A 27,258-nucleotide genomic window follows, 5' to 3' on the forward strand; every position below is an offset into this window, starting at 1 on the left:
AATAAAAGACAGTTGACAGCAGAAACTCACACTTCATTAGTAGCAACAAATGTGTGCTCAGCCTAATACTTTTTTTTTTAAGTTCAAAACTTTATTTTTGTTTTGAAGAACTTGACATTCCTAACAAATCTGATGAAAACACTGCTATGTTTTGTTACAGAAATCAGTTTTACAAGTTAATAGTCAGTACACATGTATGTATGTGCCCACAGGTTTTATGTGTGTAGGTGTGTCATATATACATAATACACTATCATATTCCTGATTTCATAAAGATAAGTTATTTAGTTCTCATAATAAATTGCTGTGTTTAAAGTATCATGAACTTTTATTTGTGTGCATTGTTCAAGAAGCAGCATTAATCATAGGCTCATCCCAAGGTACATCAATAATAGAAAGGTTCTGAGGACATCTATGTTCTTTTCTTCTTTCTTCATTTTGTATGCCATTACTTGTCTCAAGATAGCTTTACTTACTGTTATCTCACTTACTATTTACATGATAAAATTCTGCTCTTATGACTGTAGAGCCAGAATAATACTTCATAGAGAATAGCTGATTTTGTTTGTTTACTTCAAGTATGTTTAATGCATAAAATGTATAGAATCTTTACTATGAAGATAAATTAAAAATATGCAAACATCCATAAGGCAAAGGTGCTTCAGTAGGAATAATAGTAAGAGGGATAATTTTTTTTTTCCCCATGGAAAAAAAACAGTATGTTGCAGCAGTACTTAAAGAAGAAAATTAAATTATTCCATATACATGCAGAGTCAATTTTCATGTCACTTTCTCTGTGGAGCAGCTCTTAATTTTGAAAAACTGGAAAGCAGTTCAATTTGTTGTTAAGAGAGTCTTGTCAACGTGCAATGGAAATTTAGATTCTGTCAATTACTTCACAACTTTTCAGAAGCTAAGAGTAACCAGCAGAGAGGCTGTGCTGGAGATTTCATGGTCTCTAGTTATCTGTGCAGTTTATTTATTATGATTATTGTATCTATGTACTACATGTACCTTTTCTCTCATGGGTGCTGGTATGAACAAGCCAAATTGCTCTGTTCTTCATTTCTGGGAGGGATCTGGTATTTAATCTCAACTGAAAGGCCCTGAGGCAGGCAAATATTTTGCTTAATATATATGAGGAGTCAGCATTATATCATGACTGAAGCAGAGGAATATGGGAAGAAAACTTCATATATGCTGGAACCAGATGTGAAGAGTTTTGGAGACAAACTGGGGAAACTTGAGAACCTGTAGCTCTGTGGTAATTCCTGTCTACACAAGAAGCATCACTGTGTTCACATTTAGTTCCCTATTATGCTTTTGAGTATGGTTCTCATACCTGCTACACAAAGATTTTTAAAAACCTACAGTGCAGTACCTCTAGTGAGCAGCTGATCAGTTTTACTGACTGGATGCAAAAATCCGATATAGTGGTACTTTGTATAACAATAATCACTGTAGTTCTTTTTATGCTCATAATGATGAAAAGTTTTTTTAAAAACCTGTGAGCTTCTCACTTACTGTTAGCTGACTGAATTCTGCTCTTACTTGTACCAGTGCATAGCCAGGATAGTGCTGTAAAAATCCAGTTGATTAATCCATTTCAAATGTATGTAACAGTGAAAATATTTACGGCTTTTACAGAATGATCTAATATATGCACACACTTTTATTTTTCAGAAGAGCAGACTGCTCCTAAGGATGCTTCCCAGGAGGAGTCTGAATCAATTCCAGAGTACACTGCTGAAGAGGAGCGAGAGGACAACAGGTTATGGAGAACAGTGGTTATTGGAGAACAAGAACAAAGAATTGATATGAAAGTCATTGAACCTTACAAAAAGGTCATTTCACATGGAGGTAAGAAAACCATGAATGCATTTTTAGGTTAGTAAAGTCGTGCTTTCTTGAACATGGTTTATATCTGATTTAATTGAACTATCATACTGGCAAGGGGGGGAAGAGCTTATTTTTCAGCCATGGCTGAAATCAACCTGGCTTTCAATTCAGTGTGGCAATGGCTAATGAATATCTGAAATACAAAGCCACTTCAGGAGCAAAAAATAAACTGACATGCATATGTATGTAGCAATCTGGTCAATACTGCGTCAATATTACTGACCTAATATTAGGTCAATATTATTAACAATCTGGTCGTAACAATCAGACAGCATAAACTGCCTTAGAAAATAGAAAAAAAAAATTTGAAACTTTATTCTGTGGATTTTGGCAAAAACCTTTGTAGGAGGATGTATTATGCTTTATGGTTTGTCCAACTATGTGGATACACATGTGTACCAAATATGTGGATACACAAATCTAAATAAGTAAAGTGGACAATTAAAAGAACTTACAGTTTTCCTTGGGGCTTCTTTCATCTGGCTAAGATCCTTATATTATTTTTTTGTCCTTTATAGTTGTCAGCAGCATTTCACCAGCAACTGTTTTATAGTTTCTTGACATAATTTGTTGATAGTTATAGCGTATCAAAGAAAATATTTAAGGTAGGAAAACAAATTCATGTTTACTATAGTGTCTCCTTTGCTCATCTGCTCCCTAGCCTCAGAGGTAGTATTAAGTATTATTGTGTATTATTAAGTATTATTGTGTATTAACTCTGAATTTCCACAGAGAATTTTGCTTTGTGCATCTGTCTACAATGCAAGAAATTCTACAAGGATTTGATTTAGGCTTGGATACTTCTTTCTAGTATCCAAAAAACACTGTGAAAGTCTTAAAATCTCCTTGCGGAAGTGTTGTATAGGTGCAGGTAATATAATTTAATTTTCTCAGGAATGTGTTTCTATTTCCAAAGGATATTTAGGGTTTCCTTCATAAACATTGAGGTCTCTTCCTTACAGTTAGTTTCTCCTAGTTAGTTTTCTCCTCTTTTGAAAGGCTTTCAAGTAATTCTCTTAGTATATTGAGCTATATCTGTGTCATTAGTGCTGTCTACCCACAACCAGTTCTAGAGCATCTTTATTGACTGCCACGTGATTACAGGCATCTTTTAAACAAAACTTTCCACTGAAATTCACCCTCCCTGGAAGTGTTCAAGGCCAATTTGGATGGGTTTGAGTAAGGCATCCCTGCCCATGGCAGGGAGTTTGGAACTCAGTGATCTTCAAGGTCCTTCACACCCAAAGCATTCTGTGATTCTGTGAAATGAAAGAGTATTTTGTATTTGTTAATAATACAGAAATTTGTGGCATCTGTAAAGGACTGGGGGGAAGATTAACCAGCAGTAGTTAACCACCAGCATTGTGGGATTTTTGTGTAACAAGCAACTGTCCTGGACCTGAGAGCAGTAGTGCTGAAGGTTTGGAGGTTTACAGCTATCAATAGGCAGTAGTACAGCCCCAAGCATGCCAGTGTGGGACAGCTGCAGTGTCCTAGGTAAGTAAGTATTGTATATAAAACTTGCAGCAATGGATTTAACCAGTTTCCAGAAGTCTGTAAGGTACAGTGGGGTGTAGTTGTAATATTCTGAGGCCATTGGAGCTGCGTTAGACAACTGATACTGGATGCAAGACTTCAGGGAAATATCATTCAAAAGATACAGAGTAACAAACAGGATATTTTCTCTAGTCCCTTATTCTTCAGTGTAGGATGAGCATTCAGCATGATTGCTGTGGAGATTTAGTGTACTAGGAGTTCAGATAAGCTTGTATAAATTACAAAGTAGTATAAGGGGGGTTTTTTTGCTAGACTTTGTAGAATGTTTCCTAATCATTACTCTAGGTGTGTTTTTCAGGAATTCAGTGTAACTGACCATATCCTACTTCCTTATCACTTGTCCATAATTTTTCCATTTTCAGTTTTTTTCAGAAGGAGACATAATCACTCTATTCCAGGACTTCGAGATTTCTTTTTAAATTCATATTGTTAAGAGCATCTGACAAAGATAAAAATGCCTTTTCCTTTTTTTCACAGGATACTATGGTGATGGTCTGAATGCTATCATTGTGTTTGCAGCATGCTTTCTGCCAGACAGCAGTCGAGCTGATTACAACTATGTCATGGAAAATCTTTTCCTGTGAGTGATATGTGAGCAGTGTGACAGTCTTTTGAGTTTAAACTGAATAATTATATATTGAGAGATAACCTGTCTTTAATTAAGCAGTAATTTTGGTCATTAGAAGGGGTGTGGTGTGAGTGACAAGGAAAACAGCAGTTTTAGGTAAACTGTTCACTGGAGTATTATTTTGGTATTCTTTTCCTGCTCACCCTCTCAAATTAAGGCATGTTTGCCAGGACCAAATCTGACAAGTAGCATCTCCCTAAATGTCAATGAATGCAGTGTCTTCAGCTTCTCTTCTAGCCATGCCTTTAGTCATGGCACTGTTTCACTAGTGATTTCCAGTCCTTGCTTAGAACAATCAGGGGCTAAGGCCACCAGACTGGTTTTCACTGTTTTTTGTTACATATTATCATGATGAATCACTGTATTTTTCATATGTGCTGTGGCTGTGTTTAAGAGTCACAAGGCCATTTTGTGACTCTTGTTTTAAAAATACAGTATAAATGGCAGCTGCTGACACAAACAGCTCTAACTATTTTCCTGACTCCAGCTGCTTCTGATTCAATAATAAGTTGCAGGGGCCACTTGGGCAGGACACAAATTTGACCACATGTATCCAAATTTATCACAGGAAAATTACTTCTAATAACACCTTGCTTTGGCAGCCAGAAATTGTGAAGGCAGCACTTCCTGGGAGTGCTTCCAACTACTTCCATTTACACCTCTTCAAAAAAACAAAAGTTCCAGCATTTTCTATGCTAGAACTCAAAGAGTAATTTCTAAAGCCAGTAGAGGCTTTGTCTTCACAGCTCACAAGGCACCAAGAGCACAGATCCAGTTTTCCTAAACAACTCCAGTCTCTGAAGATGCACATGGTGACAGACAAGGTCTTCAACATTGTGTCTGCATGTGAAAAACAAGAGTGCTTTTGTTCCAGATCAGACCAAGCATTTGTCTACCTACATGAATTTGTCTGGTAGAGTCTCTAGGACCTTCATATCATGTATAGTAACTCAGTACGCAATGTCCAGTGACTTGGAGGGGAGGAGTTACTACAGTGGCTTTAATTAGGTAACTAAGGAACAAAGATGAAGTATCCATGACTTACATTAAATAGTTGTTCTTTCTCATTGCCCAGCACATTTATTCATTGTTAAAGCTGGTGGTAAGTGGACTTTGCAGGGATAGCTTTTTCAAGACTTAAGAGACTTTTCCACACCACTTGAGAATATTTCCAGTCAGTTTTATGATTCAATATATTTTTCTGGGGGAGTGGTATAAAAGAGAATTCTGGTGGACTGTGAGCCTTCTGTTCATTTTAAGACATTCAGACTCTTGGTCCTCTGTAAGACAAGAAGAAAAACTAGCAGATTCCTTTTTGTTATAATACTCCTCTTATTCCCAATGAGAAATAGGCATATTATAATGGATTATTTGTATTCACAATGCCTTTTGCAGCTAGACAAACATAGACATTTTTCAGACTGTCTCTGTTTCTCTAACTGCAGTGTTTTTAGAAATTCTTACACAAACACTTCTATATTTTCCAGTGTCAAAATACCTTTAAAGCACTAGATGTTATGTCCTGTGGGAAAGACTAATTTTACAAGCTCTCAAATAGACAGTAGGTTTAGTTGAATTAAACCTTCTGCATCAGAATTCCCATATAATTCCTCATGTCAATATTTCCCTGTTAGACAGCCTTTAAACTGTCAGGGAATGTACAACTCCAGTGTGACAAAGATAGCAGTGAAAAACATTGAGTAAATCATAATTTAGATGGGATTTATCGAATGCATGGAAATGGTCAGTTATTGGCTGCCTACTTCATGTCCAGGTAGAATATCAGCCCCTTTGGTTAGAACTAGATTTCCTGCTTTTCTTTGAAAGAAACTGCACCTTAGGGAATTTAAGTCTTAGATTAGATTGTCATTCCTACACACCTGTGAAAGGAGGCATTATGCTCAGGCGTAGAGCTGCCTTCTGTAGGGAACACACTCAGGTATCTAGGTTTTTAAGGTGTGATGCATAATTTTTCACTGTAGTTTTTACGTAGCCATGCCTTGGGGCTGGATAGTAGAGAGAAAAATTTGAACGCTCTTTGTGATGAACAGCTCCCAAGCATGGTACAGATTGCTGAAATGTAAAGCTACCCTTTCATTTGACTGAGTGCTGTGCTCTTCTAGGTAAGGTGAGTTTGGCCCCAAGAGCACTCTTGTGTCTGAATTATCATTGCCCAGCTGAGGCATTTAATGAGTGGTTGGAGTGTTTTGCTCACAAAAAAAAGTGATTCCATGGGGTGCTCTGTCCCCTTAGAAGTTAAGTTAAGGGACAAATTTTATTAGCCTTGAGATTCAAAGGATTTGTATTTGGCAGCCACAGACTCAATAGCAGTAGTGTGAGGATCACAAAAATCATAGACAAGTATCTTCTGACCCTTACTATTTTTGCATTGAACAAACATGTCAATAGTGAAAATAAGATACTCAACAGTTAAAGTCTCAGAAGTTCCTGGAACCTGACATGGTCTTGCTATGCTCTCCCTTTCAAAATCTCATTATTTCATGCCCTTTTAAGAAAAAGCAGTCACCTGTGAGATTTGAAAACTCAGTATGAAACTCTGTCTTTGTAAGTAAACCATGTATTTCTGAAGATGTAGGTAAGACTGTGGTTTTCTAGGTGTAGCATAGAGATAACGTCAACTAGTGCAAAATGCTGGCAATTGTTTAAAGGAAAAGAAAAACTGTCATATATTGCTTAGTCTTCCTTGATTTGTGCCCAGTAGACTGATTTAGTTGGGCCTTAATTGAATGACGCCAAGGAATGATGCTCACTTCTGTACTTTTTACAGCTATGTAATCAGTACCTTAGAGCTGATGGTAGCTGAAGACTATATGATTGTCTATTTGAATGGAGCAACACCAAGAAGGAGGATGCCTGGGCTGGGTTGGATGAAAAAATGTTACCAGATGATTGATCGACGGTGAGTAGTGTTCTCCTTTCTTATCTACACCTCTTAGTTTAAACACCATACATCTTTATTGCTCCCCTGCATGACAGTATCCACTGTATGTTTTCAGTGTGTCCTGTGGGGGAGGGAGGGTTGGGTGTTGTTTCTTTTTAAGAAACCACTGCTTTTTTACTTAGATTACGGAAGAATTTGAAATCATTTATAATTGTTCATCCATCATGGTTTATCAGGACAATTCTGGCTGTGACACGACCTTTTATAAGGTATGTAGTGAATACCAGTGAATTTCTATGTCTCTATACACACAGAAGCACTCTAAAGCATCAACATGACTGTAAATCTTTCACTGAAGTGCACTTACTTTACAGTTCATGTTGGGATTTTGACAGTTGAAGTTGACTTTCCTAAACCGAGTGGAAAAAACCTTGTGTTTTATTTGAGTATCTATTGCAGACTTCACAGACGTGATATTGTAAACTTGGATATGTATGGAGAAACAGGAATTCAATCCTTTAAAATTGTCTTTGTCCTAAGCCCAGCTAAAACACAGAGAAGGGGCCTGTATGTTATGATAATCACTTCAATGAAAGTCACTTAGGGCAGGATTAAGTTACAGTTCTCGGTTTCAGAAAAATTAGTTGCTGATCCTGTAAGAGGACTGCCAGCACTCTGAGCAGTTTCAGTTCACAGGAGTCCCAGTTAAAAAAAAAAAAAACCAAACAACTATGCCACCAAAAATAGTGCTTTGCTTTGTAAAAAAAGGCAAATGTTAAAGACCCTAAAAACCTTGCAAGTTATTGAAGAAGATGGGCAAGTATGCAGATGAAATCCTGAGATCAGGGAGAACAGACTGACGGGTGTGAGAGTTCCTTCAGGCAAGAGAAAAAGCATTTACTACAGAAGCAGTAACATACACTACATGAGATACCTCAGAGGTCTGGCCCCAGGCTGCAGTTGAGGTTTCTGTGGCAGGGTACTCTGTCCTGACAGGGTGACATGGGGATGGGGAAACACATGAGTTTCTTTCAGTCTTTAATAGCCAATAGAAAGTGACTATTAAAAGTATCAGAGTAACAGGGAAATCATATTTGAAATTATCAGCAGTGATTATGGGATTTCACTGAGTTGCAATTGGAGTCTGAGATATTTCTGCTGGAATCCTATTTTCTCCCAAAGGAAAGGCAGGCAGTAAAATTTTTTTAAAAATCACATATAAGACATCAGCTTCAGTTCTTCATTTATATAGAATAAACATACTGAGCAGCAGTGACAGGAAAAGGTTCCCTCTAAACAAGTTTTTCAAAGTAAACTTGCAGTAGAAAACTGGGGAAAATAGAGACCAGATAAAACTCTCCATTCCAGAGAAGGAAATTAAGTCTTGTACAGGAAGTGGAGTGTGAATGGGAAGTGAAAAAAGGTGGGCAGGACACATGGCCAAAGTGACTGCTGTGGAAGATGACATGAGCTATTTGAACCCTCACTGAAGACTGAAGAGCAATATGAGAAAGCTGAGCTGAAAACTCTGGGAGGCATAAAAAGAGATGCAACTTAGTAAAAAGCAGTGTAGAGAGATAGAAATGTAATTAGATTGAAGGCTGATGGCTGTGGCTATTTACTAGGGCAGAGCTCTTCACCAAAATGCTGATACACATGGTGCAAATTTTAGAGTAAGAAGTGACTTGGTCCTAAGGCAAGCGGTGATTTCAATGAAATAGCTAAACATGAGTGACATAATTTTAACCCAGTTTCAGATGAGATGTGGGGCAAAACAGTAGGAATGAAGAAACAGAAAGACAATCAAATAGCAAGGGACAGTCAAGTCACTGAGGGTGTGCTGCAGTCAGTGCTACCTAACAAAAAGTGTCAGGGTCATTCAGTGGAGTCTGGGACTCATCTTGACTAAAACTCAACACATGCTTGAATACACAGGATTAAAGAACTAGTGCTTGCAAAGATAGATCCTAGATACTCTCTATGGACCAGATATTCACACTACAGATCATCTTAGCTAAGCTAGGTAGGAATTAGATTTCTAATAAACCAAATGTATGTGAAAGATATTTGGTATTAGATGGAAATATATAAACAATAGAAAGTTTACCACCATTGACAGCATGTCTCATTTAGAGTCTGAAAGAAAAAAAGACTTCCTATTTCAATCATGTATTTGGGATGCCCATGCACAGAGTCTCACATAAAACAATCACTCAGAAATCAATTACTATTGTGAAATTAGTGGACCCAGGAGAACCCTCCAGTGGGAAAATTAACCCTTAAAATTTTTTCTTCACCCATCCCCTGACAGTCTTCAGAAGCTTCTGGTGGTCTTGCAGTTTGCCATGTTACTTTAACAATGATGCAGTCTGTAATTAACAGTTTGGATAAAATGCTAAGAGTTATCTGTATGTTATCATGGCTTTGACTGGACAACTGTGATTGTTTCATGTATCTTAAATTGTGATGATTGGCCTGCTCCACCAGTGTGTGGGCCTAGTGAGGCTAATATAGTACAAAAACAAATTAAAATTTATGATGTTAAACAATTATTACCACTACCTTCATGTATTCCTGTTTCTGTTGTCTCACATTACTTTATTGGAAATACACTTGTGGTAAGGGGAAGGGCAGTAACCTCCTGCTCGGAGTTGAAGCTCAGGGGCTTTTTGTCTGGTCATACACCCAAATGAGAAATAAATAGGAAGAATATATTCTATTTTTCATTCCTACATTTGCGGTCAAGGTGTATTTGTCACTGTTAACTGGTGTTCAAAACCTAGTTAACTATAACTAGTGCTAACTTTGAAAAATTGCTTTATGAGTCAAACAAGAAAGGTAGATTTCTCATAATCTGATACATATAAAGCAATTTAGCTGAGATAAGTGAATAGGCTTATTTTTAAGTGGCTTCTGAACAATTTAACCTTTTTCAAATGATCATTTTTCAAACACAATAAAGGATCAAATAGCATAGCTGAAATCAACAAAGGAATGATTTCCTCATAATAAGGTCCTACAATAGAAATAGACGTGCACATAAACAATCAGATCTGTACTCACCTAATCAAATGAGAAGGTTTAGTTGTATGTTTTGTTGAGAATCAGTGTCAGATGTGAATGCCAATTCCTTACACTCACTTGGTGTTAATTCATTCTGACCACATTAAGTGAATCCTTTCCATCTCTTTTTACATGTAAGTAGGCTTTAGGAGATTTCATTCTTTTCAGAATTTTAATACACCTTGAAATGTAAAACTAATTTCATTGGACATTATATGGACATTACAATTTATAATGTCCTCAATGCAGTGCTTCCTGCAGACAGGACAGCCCCAGGGTTACCTTACAGGGGCTTTTCTCAGTAAATAAATGCAACAGCTCAGAGACAGTGTGTCCCTCCCTGACCTCTGCCATTAATAGGGGAAGAAAGGAGGAGAAGGAAGCAGTGAAGCTCAGCCTGCCCCCTGTGGATCAGCTCTTTCTTTACCTTCCACCGGTGTTTGGTGCTGGGCCACACAGAGCAACAGGTTGGCCTTGTTTTAGCATGGGAAAGGATGAGAGTTTAGACTGGGGAAGGGGGGAAAAGCACTCGTCTTGGATCCCATTCTGTTTAATACCTTTATTGATGATTTAGTTGAGAGGATTGAGTCCATCATCAGCAAATTTGCACATGACACTAAGTTGGGAGGAGTGTGGATCAGCTGGAAGGCAGGAGGGCTCTGCAGAGGGACCTGGACAGACTGGAGAGTTGGGCTGATTCCAATGGGATGAGGTTCAACACGGCCAAGTGCCAGGTCCTGCACTTTGACCACAACAACCCCATGGGGAGCTCCAGGCTGGGCACAGAGTGGCTGAGAGCAGCCAGACAGAAAGGGACCTGGGAGTCTGGAGTGACAGGAAGCTGAACATGTGCCCAGGTAGCCAAGAAGGCCAATGGCATCCTGGCCTGTATCAGGAACAGCGTGGCCAGCAGGCCCAGGGAAGTGATTCTGTCCCTGTACTCAGCGCTGGTGAGGCCACAGCTTGAGTCCTGTGTCCAGTTCTGGGCCCCTCAGTTCAGGAAGGAGATTGAGGTGCTGGAGCAGGTCCAGAGAAGAGCAAGGAGGCTGTGAAGGGATCCAGCACAAGTCCTGTGAGGAAGGGCTGAGGGAGCTGGGGGTGTTCAGCCTGGAGAAGATGAGCCTCAGAGGAGACCTCATCACTCTCTACAACTCCCTGAAAAGAGGTGGGAGCCAGGGGGGGGTCAGTCTCTTCTCCCAGGCAACTCTCAGCAAGACAAGAGGGCCTGGGCTTAAGCTCTGCCAGGGGAGGCTTAGGTTGGGTATTAGAAAGAATTTCTTTATGGAGAGGGTGATCAGACATTGGAATGCATCACTAGAATTCAGCATCACTAGAATTCAGGTGTTCTCATGATCAGCTGAACTCTGTAATTGAATTATGAGTAACAGAATGCTTAATCATTTAGTTCATTAAGTATACGCCTTCTGGTTTTGTTTGTTGTGGGTTTTTTGTATAAATCATAAAAGATTGTGGAGGGAAGTCAATTATATGTTTTTTCTATTTTTCAGCTCTAAGTTCAGCAGTAAGATACAATATGTCAACACATTGGCAGAGCTTCGTGAGATGATTCCAATGGAATATGTGCAAATACCAGACAGTATTGTCAAGTAAGTGGTGCGCAGTGAGCATTCAACTTGTTCTAATGGAAATTCTTTCCACAAACCAATACTAGTGTTTCAGAGTCAGGAATGGAAACAGAAAGCCCCTTCCTGATATTGTTACAAATGCTTTCATGTTATTCCAAAAAATGCCATGGTCAAACTCAGAAGCAGGAAAACACTATGTAGCTGAAAGACAACACGCAATAATAGATATTCCTAGGGGAAGCACTGTTTATAGGAAGAGGAAGATTTCATGCTGGAACATATGGTACTGCTGTTAAAATGAAGAAAAACTTTCAGGCTCAGAGTTCCTTTTTTTAATCCTATTATTATATAATCCAAATCAGAAGAGACTGTTTGCTTGCCAATTGCAGCCAAGAAAGAAAATAGGAGAAAAGTTCAACCCTTCCACAGTTATCAGCTATGATATATTGTTCATCAGCTTTTACCACCATTTAACTAAAACCTTCTTAAGTTTTAGTCATACAGAGCTTTGAACTGAAACAGTAATTCAAAGACAGCCTGTTCAGTAGAAAATTGCTGACAGTCCATAAGTTTATCCTTCCTTGTCTTGTTGGTTTTCATGGTGTAACCCAGAACCCCTGAAGCATAGCACCTCAGTTCTCGCTTCTTATGCATAAAGAATTTTTAAAGGTAGGTACTTCTAAATAAAAGTTACTAAAATATTGAAGGAAGTTGATTTGAATTGCTCACCTCAGCTGGCTTTTTTTCAGACCTGGAAAAAAACCCAAAAAACTGAAATGGTGTACCAAGACTGAAAACCTTGGAAATCAGTCATGGTTTTCATATGGGTCATTAAAAAGATATGCTGTTCAGGAATGCTTTTTTGTTATTTTTCTTTTTATCCAGTGCCGTAGGTTTTGAACAGTCCAACGTTCTGTACTGGAAAGTTTTTGATGATCATCTTTTCCTTGTGGTTTGTCACTGACTAGGTATGAGGAACACTTCCTTGGTAGCTGTCACAGATTTCTTCAACCCAGGCAGTTTTTTTCACATCCATCTCACATTAATTGTGAAAGCAGCATCATTTCCTAAAGGAAATTTGGGTGACTGCTCTGATACTTTTGTCCTTCCAGGGAGGAAATGGGAAGCTCAGTTCTTGGAGAGGTGCTTGTAGAAATAGTTAATTACAGTCATGAAATCAGATTGCAAGGAGTATTACTCAAATGTATTTGCTGATGTAGCTTTTTTTTGAGATGGAGTGATGCTGAAAATGTGGAGCACAGAGGTTTTTGGTCACCCAATAAAAAGAAATCTAAAGAGTTTAAACACCCCTGTTTTTCTTTCACCCTCCATCCATCTCTTCTGCCTTCCTTCCCTCGCTCTTGATTCCTGTAAACATTCTGGTTTCTTACATCTTACATCTTTTCTTCCCTGTAGTTTGAAAACTGTTTGGAAAGTCCATTCACCTCTCATAGCAAAGGTGAAATGGTCATAGTCCCAGTACCAAAAAAATTTACAACTTAAAGCTTAAGCAATTTTAGAGAACTGTCTACTTCATCTCATTAGCAGCCAGACGATAGGTCATTATTTAAGTGAAGAAATAAAATTGAAAGGTGGCAAATGTGGCCACTGATGGGAAGCATTTTCAAGATGTCATGATAAGAAGATTTAGCGTGTACGTGGATTCAAGGCACCCTTGTTTGGTTATTCCCATGCTACAGGCAGAAGAGCAGTGTGGAGTGGATAGCTTCTCTTCTGCTGCAAATTTGGAAAGATTTGTGTAGCAAAATACAGTTCAGCTTTCACAGCTCTTTCACTGGCAAGAACATAAATACCACTGTGATCAGGAAGAATCCCACCTGTAGAAAGTACATAGAGTTAAGCCAGGATTTGGGTTGAGTGGTTTGTTGGTAGTTTTCACTGAAGTAGAACACAATGTACTTGTTTTATCATATGACCTTTGACACCTTTTCTCTTCCTTCACCCACGCTTATCTTGTAAGGTATGATGAAGAGAAGTGTATTAAGAGAAGAATGAGGTAAAACTTGCTTTCTAGCCCATGCTGCTGCTCCTAGTGGAGTGAGTGAGTCTGTGTGACAGCCTTTCACCTGCAGGTGACCTCAACAGCTGAGTGGGAGAGGATTTGCAATGATGTGGAATCTTACTTTCCCCTTCAAGCTGTTGAGATCAGCCTTCCTTGCAAATAAAACTTACTCAACTGTAAACGTCCTTGACTTGGCCCAGGCTGCAGCTAGTTTAACACCATCCCAAAAAGCAACTGAATGCTTCCAGCTCTGCCCGCTGGGCATGCCTCAGATTCCTGCCGCTTCTATGTTTCTGTCTCCAGATGAGCTAAATAAGGAGTTTCAAATTAAAGGTGGGTTGAGCACAAGGATAAGTGGTATCACACTGAACTGAAGAGCTCTAGAGGAAGTGCATAGTACCAGGTGCCTCTTTTAGAAGCGTGTACTATATTGGTTCTTTGCTCTGCTATTGCTCTGCTTCTTTCTTATGCTCTGCTTGCTTCTTTGTTTCTTTATATAAATAACTTTTGCGCATGCAGACTGGATGAAGAACTGAGGGAAGCTTCAGAAACAGCTAAGTAAGATAGCTTTCTGCTTAATGCTGGTATTGGTTCATAAGAACGGATTGAATGCAGCAGTGCATAATGTGTGGTACAGAAATCTGCTTGTAATTTCAGCTACTGCGTAAATTGCCACATTTGTGAATTGACTTCCCCTTTCACTATAAGCAGCCTGCTTTTATATTATTGGGTCTTGGTAGGGAATAATCATACCCTTGCACTATAAAAAACTTTTTTTGCTATTTTGTGTTGATTGTTCATATAGTCATGGGGAGGACTGAAATCTCCTTTTTATTCCATTAAAATGCTTCATTAAACATTTTCTACAGTTCACCCACACTGTCAGATGATTCATGAAGTTCTTATGAGGTAGTTCTTTTTGGAAAAGTATTTTTGAAGTTTATTAAGTTGTTCCTAGTTATTGTACCTCATTCTCAGTTAAGGTAGGTAGGGGATTTTTTTCTCCTGTCTTTCCAGTGTTGGTTGGATGGGTTAATGAGTTAGCATTTGGTAATGTTGTGTTGTCCATGGTCACTTAATATATCAGTGTCAGCTGATAATAAAATACTTTAAGTTTGTAACTCTTTTACTGTAACATACTGAGGCAGTATGGTATAAAGTACCATATAATTCCCTAACTGGAATGAGGCAATCCTTGACTCACCAAGCACAGCTTAGAAAGTATTCAGTACACTTTTTTTCACATGTGTGGTACACAAGATTCTGGAGAAGGGAGTAGTGTCTGTCAGGTCCAGTATGACATTTTCTCTGTGGTTTTTGGAACCAAAGATTTTGAGTTTTGAAGTTTCTTTTCGAACTCCTTTCTTTAGCTTTTGCACTTTAGAATATTCATGTAATCAGTTACTCTTTTTTTGTATTTTTATTACAGTTTCTTCTTTTATGGTATATTTTTTTCTTCAGCTCACCTGAAGTTAGCTTTTAAAACGGCCATAGAGAAATACCCTGGAGCAGCAGCCACTGCTTTTTTCTAGCACTTAGACAGCCTCAGAAGCAATAAATTCATAAAAGTAGCTAGCTAATACCACCTGTATATTTTGTTAAACAAAAGAGTTCCACAGAACCTTGAAATGCAACTTCTATCTCTTCTATTCCTGAATTTTCAAATGCAGTGTAATATAAGGCAATGAAAACTCTGTGGAAGAAATCTGCTTCCTTGTTACTCCTTTCATTTAAAAGAGTGCAGGCTGAAGCGTAGCAAGTGAAAGGGGAATTAAATATTCATGAGACATCACTGATTATTGTTACTGTTGGATGTATGAAGTCACTGTAGTGCAGTTTCCTTCCCCAACTTAAAGAAATAGCTTTAAAAATTATTACTCAAATTAATTTGTGCTGCAGATGCTGTCACTGCAATCTTATCAATAACATTTGTGAGTTTCTAGTGTCAAAATTGCTCACTACAGTTAGTTATTGCATCCACCACATTTGATTTCATAGCTAAAGGATAAAGAAATAAACACAGAAAAAATGTTTACTGCTAACTCTTTTTCCTTATACCCAGAACTAGCTGCCTCTCAAATGATCCAGAAATTACTTCAGTGGAACAGGAGTAAGAATTTATTCCTAATACTGTCATTACATTTTAACATTTTTACATCAGCGCTGCTGGGTAGACTCCATAAAGCTTTCTGGAGAGCCAAATGCTTTTATAGCTATTTTCAGGAACTTGAAACATATCAGCAAAGCAAGCACTGAAGTTAGGCTTTATTATACTTGCAGTGTAGATGTGTTTAAAATGTCCTTCACCATTTCCAAGCTGGGACAAATAGAATTCTTGGCCTCACAATGTTCAGATTAAGTTATGTGAAAAACTGAGGAAAAAAAATGCAACATGATTAGACCGAAGATGGTCCCATGTGTTATCCCCAGTTAGAAGTAAAGTGGTAAATTTGCCATTCTCATGCAGAGGTTAAAAAGTCTTTGATTTCCAGGTGTGGTTTTGTTACCTTCCTTCTCTTTGCTTTTTTCTGCTTCTCAGCTTCTTTCATAGTTATTTCCCTGACTAAATCTCCAGTGTCTTTATGTCTCTTCGATTCAAAGCTGGACTGGTTCCCTCGGAGTGTGTGTCAATCCTCTGGCACACCCCGTTCCTCAGTTCTGTCCCGTAACCAAAGCGCGCAAACAGAAAACCCTGCACTGCTCTTACTGTGCATCACTGAGGGTGTTTGTAGCTGCACTGTGCCACACGAGCACTATCAGTTGTTGCTACAACAGCATATCAGGAGGACTGTGTTCTGTGATTCTATGGCCAGACATTGCAGCAGGGTGTGTATTCCCAGCCCATGTGCACAGGGGAGGAGCGACTGGGGACACGGCCGTCCCTACCCATCTGACTGGCATGTCTCACACTGGAATAGTGTTCAGGAAATACCTGGCCCCTCAATAAAAGATTCCATCACTAGCTTGGGTATAGATAAGCAGGAAAATAATAACTACATGTAGCAAACAGGTGCATAAATATAACTGAGCTTTTCTTGTCACTTTTTAAAAATGAAATTTTACTCTAGTAAACTACCATAGTATTATGCCCGATACATATCTTAGAACCATAATCTAAATTCCTTATTTCTAGAGCAGTTGACATATGAACTTTGAGCATCTTTTTTTCCCTCAGACACTGCTTATTCTGTAATGAGTCAATATGAGTCATTATTTATGATTTTTGCCTTTTTGTGGCATGAATAACTTTCCTTGTTCTTCTCAAGAGAGAAGCTAGACAGCAAAAAGCAACATGAGAAGATAATATTGGTTTAGCCTAAATAAATATAGTTGAGTGCTGATTCCTGATATTTATTTTCTCTGCATAAATATTAATCTGTCTTCAGACGTGGCAATAGTTTTCCTGTGGTCATATCACTAATTTCTTCAGGAAATAGGGTTTCCCATGTAAATGCCACCACAATAACAGCAATTGTAGACAGACTTTGCTTCTGTATGCGTTCTGCTGAAACCTCTGTGGAGTCTGCCTGGCTCTTAGTTGGCTTCTTTTTTCTTTTTTCATACCTATTCCAAAGCCTTTTTGTCTACTGTCATGCTCTCTTGTGTTCTGTTTTGTTCAACTTCTTGCACTTCCTTGTGACTTTAAAAAAAAGAAAATCATCATGAAAAAATTCTCAGCGAAGAGGGAGTGTGTTCTGTAACTGGTCCTAAATATTGACAGTGCCTTAAATGGTTACATATTCTGTGAGGAAAATTGTGTTTTTATGCAATGTTTATGACAACAACTGCTTACTCTAAGGAATATTTCTAAAGTACTTGGTGACATATGCTTTGCATTAAACAGCAAAACAATAATCCTATAAACATTTTAGGAGTACCCAAATCTTGCCACAATTTGGTGTCACTTCATAAGTGGATCTTGCACATCTAGGGCCCACTTCAGATTGGAATTGTGGGAATGTAGTTATTAATTTCAACAAAACCTTAGCAGATCTCATTAAGATCACATTATAATTTCCATATATAGTAGACAGAATGAGACAGAATGTGTGTGAATTATTTGACACCAGTGTAGTTAAGTAAATGGGAGACGAATATGCTCAAGACTTCACAGGAGCTCAGGACTGGGAAGTGGCTAGCCATGGGTTTCATAGCACTGATTTCCTTCTTTTTGTTGTTGTTGTTCTTCTGTGTTTGTTTTTTCTTGTCTTTAATATATAGCATTGACATGACCCTGAAATAAAAACATCGCTGCCAGGCATTTGAAGAAGAATCTACACTTGGATTTGCATCACCCAGACACCCAAGACCCTGGTCTACAATAAGCAATTTTTGTTATTGTTATTTAGCTTATGATTTTTCTGTGTCATTCAGCAGCTCAAGAAGACCAAAAAGGCCAATCCTGTTGCTATGGAAACATCAGGATTGGTGGCCTGGTTATCTGTGTTGTTTTCAGAAAGAATTTTCATTAGGAATGCTGTATCATCTAGCATTGGTTTCTGTGTGTGTGTGCAGTTTCTTTTTAAAAGGATAACATTTTACCAACAGTGTACCTCATGAGCAAGTCAGTGAGGATTTTAGTTTAATATTTGTCTTCAGAATCTTAATGTTTATGCATAGCTGAACATAATAATTATTGTTACAATAAATATTAGCTTGGTTATGTCACAGAGCAGCAGGAACTTCATTGCTTAAAAATAATTCTAGAAATTATGCAGGAATTTCTTGAATTTGGCTGTTTCTTGCAGTCTGAGAAGTCTTTTCATGTTCACTTAACACTAATGACTTTTTTATTTGGTCACAAAAAAGACTGATATACTAAAAAAAAATAACTAGTCATCAAACAGTTCCCAGAGGACTAATGAGAAATTAGTTTTATTACAATAATTTCGTTTAGTATCTTTATTTTAGAGATATTTTTTATAGAAGCAGTTAATCCTGTTAGTGATCGTCATACATTCTAAAAGCCTTGGAGTATCAATTCCCTATTGTTTTTAAATTGTTTTTCCAGATTTTCTTTTTAAGTTGCAAGGCTTCAAATGGCATCCTAACTCCTAACAGCTATAAAAGCTGTTAATGCTATGAATATGAAACAACTACTTACTATTTCCTACTAACAACTGAAGGTTAAATGTGTAAGTCTATAATTGGAAGTTACACTCATTTCTTAGGAATAGATGCCTAAGTATTATGCAAAGTGTATCTCATTTTTTAAAAAGTAAGCATTAGATTGCAGTTTACTGTCTGTGCTACAGAACAGGACAGGAAAAACATGGAAAGAAAAAACAACCAAAACATGTCTTGTTTGCTGATGCCCTGTCTACTGGCACAAAAGACGTTGCAATTTAAGTCCTCATATTAATTGGAAATAATTAGTATCTCAGTCTCTCAAATCATTATTTTGCAAGAAAGTGGAAATCAATTGTCAAGTGAATTCTGCTTGTCTGCTTTAAAAAGACAAGAGTCAAGAATAGGGCTAATAATTTATCTTCCCCTAATGAACACATACATTCACTTTCCAAATCTACTTACTCCCCTGTCTTTTGGGATGTCCTAACAGAAGTAATAGTGTTAACTCACTCTCTGAAAAATTATTCTTACGTTCAAGATATTCTCATATGCCCTTCGACATAACAATTTAAGATAATTTGCACCTTTTACATGTGCACTAACTCCTGTCCTCCTTCTAGTTCAGAATTATTGATTAGAGAGGAGACAAGCAAAAATTTTCTTTTTAAAATGAAAAACATGAGCCCTGATTTTTGAGTAGGATCTAGAATGTGAGAATTGTATTTTGTGCTTCATCTTAAAAAAATCAATATTTTTGTTCTGTGGTTTGAACATTTCCACTTCTGTCAATTCATACCCTGTCTGTGCAAGGGAAGGAAGCAAGCATCCAGAATTCTGTGTGCAGTTGTCCAGCTACTGCAATGAAAACTGACAGTATAGTCAGAAAGGCACTAATCAAATACTTTCTTGTCTGCCAGCTGGAGCATCTACACCTCTGGAGTCCTTGCTTTGTACTGAGAGGAGGTGCTTTGCATCTCTGTCATGCTGGCCAGCCTTCTGTATCACGTCTTTCTGTCATTTCCTGATGATTTTAACAGAGGAAGGGCCTCATCTTGCTGACCATTGCTGCTGCTCTGTAACCTTGCCCTAAATTAGGATCTGGTAGTTTCCATCCTTTCTCAGATATCTGAATCTTGGCTTGTGTCTGCCTTATGAAAGTGCTGTCAGTATATTGGGGATAAAGTTTTATGTACATATTAATATTTGTATTGTATTAACTTCTAGATGCTAATTAAGCCTCACCTAGATCTAAACTATTAAAAGCATTTAGTAGCATGAAGTCACATCTTCTGTAGAACTGTAGTTTAAGCCACCTAGAATGAGCCAGGTGATTCGTGTTATGCTGTAGGTGGGAGAAGTGATTGCTAAAGGACAAATCCACCACAAAGCAGAGGTTCAACACACATCTTTATGTGCTGTTTGAGACCTAAATGGGATATACAACTTCTTCGTGGTCTTAGGGTATGGGATGTCAGCTTGGAGATGAGTTTGATTCTAAAGGCTTTGTGTGAAATTATTAAGCAGCAAAGCTATATATGAATCAATACAATTGATGTGGGCAGGGTAATGGTGGCAGTCTGAGAAGTAAGGGATTTTTTAAAGCCAAATGTCACATTAAAACAAAATGGGGATTCAATGTGATGGTGGAAAAGTGCTTGCAAGTTCAAGATGTGGTTAGCTTTGCTTATTAATATATTTTGAAGTTTTTTAATGTTATGACATGCCAACTCTATATTATACTAACAATAACATATCAACATTAATAAATCAGTAGTTTGATGAAAGAAGAATATGGTATGTATAATCGCACAGGTATAATCTTTTATAGAGAGATTTTTTTCTACTGTGTATCCGAGTGCTCAAATAAAATATAGATTAATAGCTGCATTTTTTTGTTTGTTTGTTAAAAGAACTATGCTGACTTAAATTATAAATTAAGCAATACAAGGATATCTAATATCATTGTATGCATATATATACATATGAATCAGAAATAAAGGACTGCAACCCACCACTGGACCTATTTTCTTTCAGCTACAAGTTTTCTTTTTTATTCCCTGGGTGCACTTGACTATTTCAAATCACAGTTCTTTGCAGACTTATAAATATTTTGTCTTTACATTCCCAATATATCCTTCCAAAAATTGAAACTGAGTCAGTTCTGTGCCTCATGATGTTACTGTCCAGCTCCATGTAATCAAGTTCTGGCTTTGTTGATACCAGCAATATTTGTCTTGGTGGAGGAGCTCTTCAGATTGCTCTCTAATTTGTACTGTTATCTCTCTTTACTGTTATTTAAAAATCAGACATGTAGAGAGTCTCGCTCATTCTTATATGGGAGGGCAGAAAACAGAAGCTAAGGAACAGAAATAGAGTTGCTGTGAAACCATCCTGAGCAGGTTAACAACCTCATTGCAGTGAAGGGAGTCATAGATGGTGGATTGTTCAGTCCTCTTACCTACTTGGCACCATGTGCTCATTCCTGTCTCAATCTATGTCTGTATCCAATGGGTCCTTTTTTACTGTTGATGTTTAAAAAAAGATGGACAGCTGACCTGGAGCATTGGCCAGCGAGGCACTACATATTGCACTGGATAGCCTGTGTTGTCTTGGTTGCCACCCACCTACAAGCAACTCTGTGAATGTTCCTAGACTTTTTGGTGCAAAGTCAAATATGCTGAATTAATCTAACCTGTCACGCGTGATGAAAACATTTTTCTTAACTTTTGATAGGTTTGAAGATTTGTTAGATATTAAGGGTTTATACTGGGCATCAGAAGCAGCCTTAGTTATGGCCATGTCAAAAAAAAGAAATGCTGCTATATTTTAGGAATCTTAAATTATATTGTTTCAATTACCTTTCTGCAGGTCCCTCTAATATAATTTAATTATAGTTTAAATGTTTTGCTGGCAGTTGGTCTGATTTACAATAATATGGGATCACTTATACCCTAAATTGCAGGGGTTATAATGACTGCTTTTACATCCAGCTATAATGCTGTGTCTGGGAGAGCTGTGTGTCACCCTTATAGCATCCATCAGTCACAGTAAGAGCTCAGATACTTTCTCTTCCTTACCTCTCTGTGTGCCTCACCACATGGCAATTTATGTCTTCATGGAAATAGACTGATGTTTTCAGAGTCATGATCAATGGATTTTCTAGCTAGGAGAACAGTTGCAATGGACACAGCTATTTACACAAGAGCCTGAAAATGCAGGTAAGTAGTAATACTTGTTTCCAAAAAAGAAAATCCTAGTATACTAAATATGGTTCTCTGGCAGGCTCTAAAAAGTCCATGTTGTGAACATTAGGGACATCTTCATATTTTTCTCAAGAAAAAAGGTTGTTAAAAGTTGTTAAAGTAGTTTAACTGTATGTTCTGCTCATTTGCTGTTCAGGAGCAGAAAGAAAAAGATGTTTTTCTTTTCTCATCAATTTTCAGTGGCATAGATTTTCTTAATAATTTAAGAAAGCTAATTAACTAATAAGTTTTAATAAGTTTTCTGCACAGTTAAGTGGCATAAAATACCAGCTGGAAAGGAAATCCTTTGCCATGCAGTAATTCAACATTACTATTTGTTTCCCAACTATGATAATTTCCTGCCTTCCCCCTTGTTCACGATTTATGTTCCTGCTATCTTAGGCTTTAAAGCAAAAGCAGAAATTGATGACCTGGATTGTTTACTGCATCAGAGAATTAGTCAACAATCTAAATATAAGACACTGTGAAAGGAGGCCATAATTACTTAGAAAATCCTGGAGTGAGTTGACCCCATCAGTTCACACTCCTCCTCTCACATCCTTCACTCACTCACACTGTTGCCCAGATGGTTAAAAGCACCAGAACTTGTGTTCCCAGGGTGGCCTGGCCAGGAGCAGTTGTTGGTTTGACAAAGGACAAGAGCTGCTGGATACCAAGTCCTCATTGTGTTTCTGATCTTTTTTAGTGCAGACAGCAAGCAAGTTTCGGTGTGTGAGGATTTTGCTTGAACATTTTAGGAGTCGGTAGCAATTATCAGATGGTCCTCTGCTTTAGGGTCATGATTTTTTCAGCCCTGTAAGTCTGGGGCTGCTGTTTTTTCTTTGTTTGTATCATGTTTCTCCTCTTAGCGAGTTATCACATACATCATCCTATAGGTGATGTGATATCCTGTATAGCTTTTTGCCACTCTTCTGGTTTTGAGTGGCAGAGTCTTGCACTGCCAGCCTCGGGTCTTCTCAAAGTGCAGGTCTTACAGTCATGACATAAAAACTAGATTTTACTTCTGGGATCAGTGTCCCAGAAGATACATCCTGGAAACTCTGCACTTTGTTATCCATCGCTACTGTTATTTTAACCCTTCTCCCACCTTAGACCTGAACTGTGTTCACACATACACATTTTTTTTGTTTGTTTCATACAGCTTGATACTGATCTCATTTGTTCTTTTACAAATTTCTACAGTTTTGCAAGACAAAGAATGGCATTTATACTGTAGTTGGTAAGTGCTGTTGGAAAGCTGTACTCACATCTGTAACACACCGAACACTGTGTTAGAATACCTACAGAAAAAATAGAGGAAATCTAGTATAATGAAGGTATTAAAGATTCTTCAAGTGTAAGTATGAATATAGTGTTGGAAAATAATTCCATATTTTTATGAGTCCCAGGGTAGTTTGGAATTTACCAGATTAAATGAAAATCCTGTCTTTTAAATTAATTTGAAAAATTGGGATGGTTTGGGTTGAAAGGGACTTTTAAAAGGTTTTCTAGACTAGCCCCCACTCTAGTCCTCTTGAGCGATCAGACACTTAAGGTGTGAAATGTAAATGCTTCTGAATAAGGTTTCTTAACAATTTTTCTGAAGTTAGTTCACATTAGGTGGCTTGGTTTTGTTGTTTGTTTTTTTTTAAGATACACCTGATTTTGGTGTGTCTCTTCTGTCCTCTGAAGCCTTTGGAACAATAAAATCACACCCTCTAAAATTTTGTCTTGTTAGGGTTGAAGGCTTGTGATAGTGCCAGAAGTACTTTATTAGAAATATAAAATCAATAAATACATATTTTCAAGTTTATGGAGTAATCTGCAATTTTTGAGTGCCCCCCAATTCCCCCCCCAATAGTGCTGCTAAGTGGCAATAGATGACAGGTATAAGATGATGTTGGCTGTGTAGTCTTATACAGCTATATACATCTAACAAGAAGCGTGTCCCAGTACTACCTGACAAAAATTAAGCCAAAGTTCAAGTGCCAGGAAATCTGTTATTCTTTTCCTCATTCACTGTCCCTTTCCTCCAGCCATGCAACTCCTCTAACGCCCTATTCCCATTGCAAAATACAGCTACTCTGCAGGAAAATGGTGACAATTGACTAAATGTTTGTGAAACTGTAGAACAAGGGCCTAAATTCATGAGGGATCTCATAAATCCCTCAGATGTATGGGGAACTTATGAGGGCTGTAGACCAGCACATTCTTACTGTAAGCATTTAATTTGTTTCTAATCTTTTCTTTAGTGCAGGCTGGCCCTTTAAATCTGCCTTTTACCCATAGGCTTACTTTCTGTGTATCAGAGCTTGAAATAGATGGAGTTGCATGTGGTTTAGGTGGTTTGTTGGAGCTTATTATAGTTTCTAAACACCATCTCTGATAAGTTGCTGCTGGTTGACCTTTCTTGAGTCCTGTTATGTTTGTATTTCATTTTTATGTCTTGCCATGTGCCAAGTATCATGATCTCTTTGTCTTAACCAGGAGCTTTGTGGAAGTGAAAAAGAAACAACACACAAAAAACCCCCAAATTTTTTTTGAAGAAAGCATTTCACTTTCCAGATCTGCAAGTGAAAAAAAAAAAATCACAAACTTGGAGACATGGCTTATAGCATAATTTAATTTTTCATGTAAAATTGCTTCCGGGTAGATGGCAGTATCCAGTGAAGAAGAAATTATTACATATTTTACTTGTAGATACTGTGCTCAGGGGAAAGTCAAAGAACAGCACTGTAAAGTTAAAATGTTGGCTGTTCCTGTTTGCCCTGTTTTGATTTACAATTCTAGAATCTTTGCCTTGACAAATGCTCAGATACTACAGAAAACAAAATCTCACCCAAATAATGTATTTCCAAAAGCCACTGGAGTCCCTTGAAAAATGTGTGTGTGAGAATGCACTCTACCATGTTATCCCGATAGTTTGCCTTCTGTTTGGATTACAAAGGTAGAAGTGCTGACATTTGAAGCCAGTATTCCTGTGTCATGAACAAGTAATTTGAATCCATGTTAGCACTGTTTCTGCATGATTTTTGAATGCCCAGAGGCCACAGATCAATAGTCCCTGCCCTTACATTAGCTAGTAACCTATGAACAGTTTTGGAAGTAAATTACAGCTAAAGAATGAGGTTTCTTTTTATGTTTGATATAACCACTGTGACCTCACTGGTGGGCTGCTGCAGGAAAAGTGGACTGTGTTCTCTCATATTGGCTCATAGTCTATCACAAAATCTAATAACACTCCAAGGCTGTCAAGCCACAATGTTATGATTTAAAAGAATTAAATTTAGGTGAAGGAATAAAATGCATAAGCTCACTTTTCAGTATTATCTGTTTAGCCAATTTACAGCGTACTACAAAAATAGAAGCAGTTAAAGGAAAAGTAAAACCAAAAATGTCAGAACCTTATCTTCCTGCCTTACTATTACATTTTTCACTCAGCAGGAAGCAAAGCAGCCTCTGGCATTAGCAGGAAAATAATCCACAGAGTACTCCACCGATAGCTCCCCGAGGTCTGAAATGCAAAGCAAACTCCCTCCATGAGAGAGGAAGTCAGAAAATGAAGTGCTGGCTTTATATGACAGGCCCCTGTTAAGCCAGCAAGGCTATAAAACTCCATCTCTGTCTTCATCCCTTTGAAGTTTGAGTAATGTTACAGTAAGCAGGCAATTTAAAGAACACACAGAATATTAATGGGAAATTTGGGATTTATAAATGAAAATAAGGAAAAGGAACACAGCTAAAATTACCAGCCAGGAAAAGGAAAAATAGGGGAAGGAAGAACAGGCTAAGGAAATGACCATAGGGAATGTAGTGTTACAGACATCTTTCTGCTTAGGGCTCCAGCCCTCTTCCAAATTCTGAATCTCCTTGGGAAGAATGTCTGAAACACAGCAGGTCCTGATTGCCTGGAGCCCTGTCTCAAAAGAAGCACAGGTTAGGTGTTCCAAGTGATCATTTTTCCACATTTAAAGCAATTATGGGATCCTTGGAGACAAGCACATCAACCTGATTTTGACTCAGTGTAGAATAAAACCCTCTTAGCCATTGGGTAGACAGCACAGAGGAGGAAGCTGGAAAAAAAGAAATGCTGCACGAATTTATTTTTTTAAAATTTACATATTTCCCAGTGACTTGCACAGAATAAGCATGTGTCAGGAGAGACATCAAAGGTGTGAATGAGGAAACAAATTAAAAATAGAAAGGAAAAAGCAAGATGGATGCATATAGAAAAGTATGCTTCATAGAGGAAAAAACTGCAAGACAGAAGAGACAGACTAGGAGATGAACTATGTCAAATGATAAATAGAGACCAGAAATGCAATGTAAAAAAACAAAAAATGCTAGTTGCCTCAGAGGATAATTCCTGTTGATGACAGTGCTCAGTGGAGAAGCTGCTGTCTCCTGAAGGTGTCTCAGTGGTGTGTGATGGTATAAATATATATATCAATAAAAAATGTCAAGTTATCCATTCAGCCACTTCCTAGACCATCACCACTGAGGAGGAAAGAAAATCAGTGTGGGGAAAGCAAGTAGATTTAACACTGCAGATTTTGAGTGCAAGCACCAAAATTAGTGAGACCTGCTAAACTTAGCCTGATACTTTTTAGCTAGAAGAGTTTTGTTTGTGGTTTTTATGGAGTTCTGTCACTGATTCAGCTGCACTTCCTGAACACACCATTCTCATAATCCAGTCCACCAGTGAAGTAACACTATTCAAGTGATCATTGTACTCCAAGGATGAAAACTTACTATGTGCTGGCTGCTGCTGGGTTTTTTTGAAATATCTTCTTTGGAAAAAATCATTTTGAATAATACTTATTTTCAGTTTTCTGTAGAAGTGGATTTGGAATCTCTATTCTGTCTGTCAGCCTGGAAATATCTGTGGGAAGTCTCAAATCAGAGCAGTGATCAGCTGGTCTAAAAGCTATAGATATTGGTAGACATCTCCAGGTCATGGAAGGATTGTCAGGCAGTTTCAGTACCTGCAGAGTGCTTTCTCATTTGCTGATATTGTGAAGTGAGTAAAAATGGATGAGACTGATGACATGAACCCACACGGGCAATGTTGTCACCAATTACCTCATTTGCCAGGTACCTTCTAACAAGTCCTGGAAAGAAAAAAGGTACTCTCTCTTTTTCTTCCCCAAAAGCCGAATCAGACAGGGACAAAGCAGGGTAAAGCGCCCTCAGAATCACCCTCCTGAGACTGTCTAGACACTGTTCTAATTCTCCTCTGTGATGTCAGCTACTGCACATCCTAAAAAGCTAGCAACCCGTTCCCCTCT

General features: G+C 37.9%; 1 protein-coding gene across 5 annotated transcripts in view; it reads left to right on the forward strand.

The window, feature by feature from the left end:
- Positions 1-20,739, forward strand: part of PRUNE2 (prune homolog 2 with BCH domain) — a 132,985-nt gene extending 112,246 nt beyond the window's left edge. For 2 of the 5 annotated variants that reach the window (XM_071732059.1, XM_071732062.1), the window contains 8 exons: positions 1,684-1,860; positions 3,934-4,036; positions 6,873-7,004; positions 7,169-7,255; positions 11,558-11,656; positions 14,178-14,216; positions 15,721-15,768; positions 17,880-20,739. In XM_071732059.1, the coding sequence (XP_071588160.1) occupies positions 1,684-1,860; positions 3,934-4,036; positions 6,873-7,004; positions 7,169-7,255; positions 11,558-11,656; positions 14,178-14,216; positions 15,721-15,768; positions 17,880-17,901 (707 nt within the window). In that variant the 3' untranslated portion in view covers positions 17,902-20,739. Of the gene's footprint in view, positions 1-1,683; positions 1,861-3,933; positions 4,037-6,872; positions 7,005-7,168; positions 7,256-11,557; positions 11,657-13,616; positions 13,653-14,177; positions 14,217-15,720; positions 15,769-17,879 lie in introns of all 5 variants that reach the window. The other 3 variants (XM_071732064.1, XM_071732060.1, XM_071732061.1) reach the window with 3 other exon arrangements.
- Positions 20,740-27,258: the final 6,519 nt, after the last annotated feature.

Source organism: Heliangelus exortis, chromosome Z (genome assembly GCF_036169615.1).
Source record: "Heliangelus exortis chromosome Z, bHelExo1.hap1, whole genome shotgun sequence".
NCBI classification, from domain to species: domain Eukaryota; kingdom Metazoa; phylum Chordata; class Aves; order Apodiformes; family Trochilidae; genus Heliangelus; species Heliangelus exortis.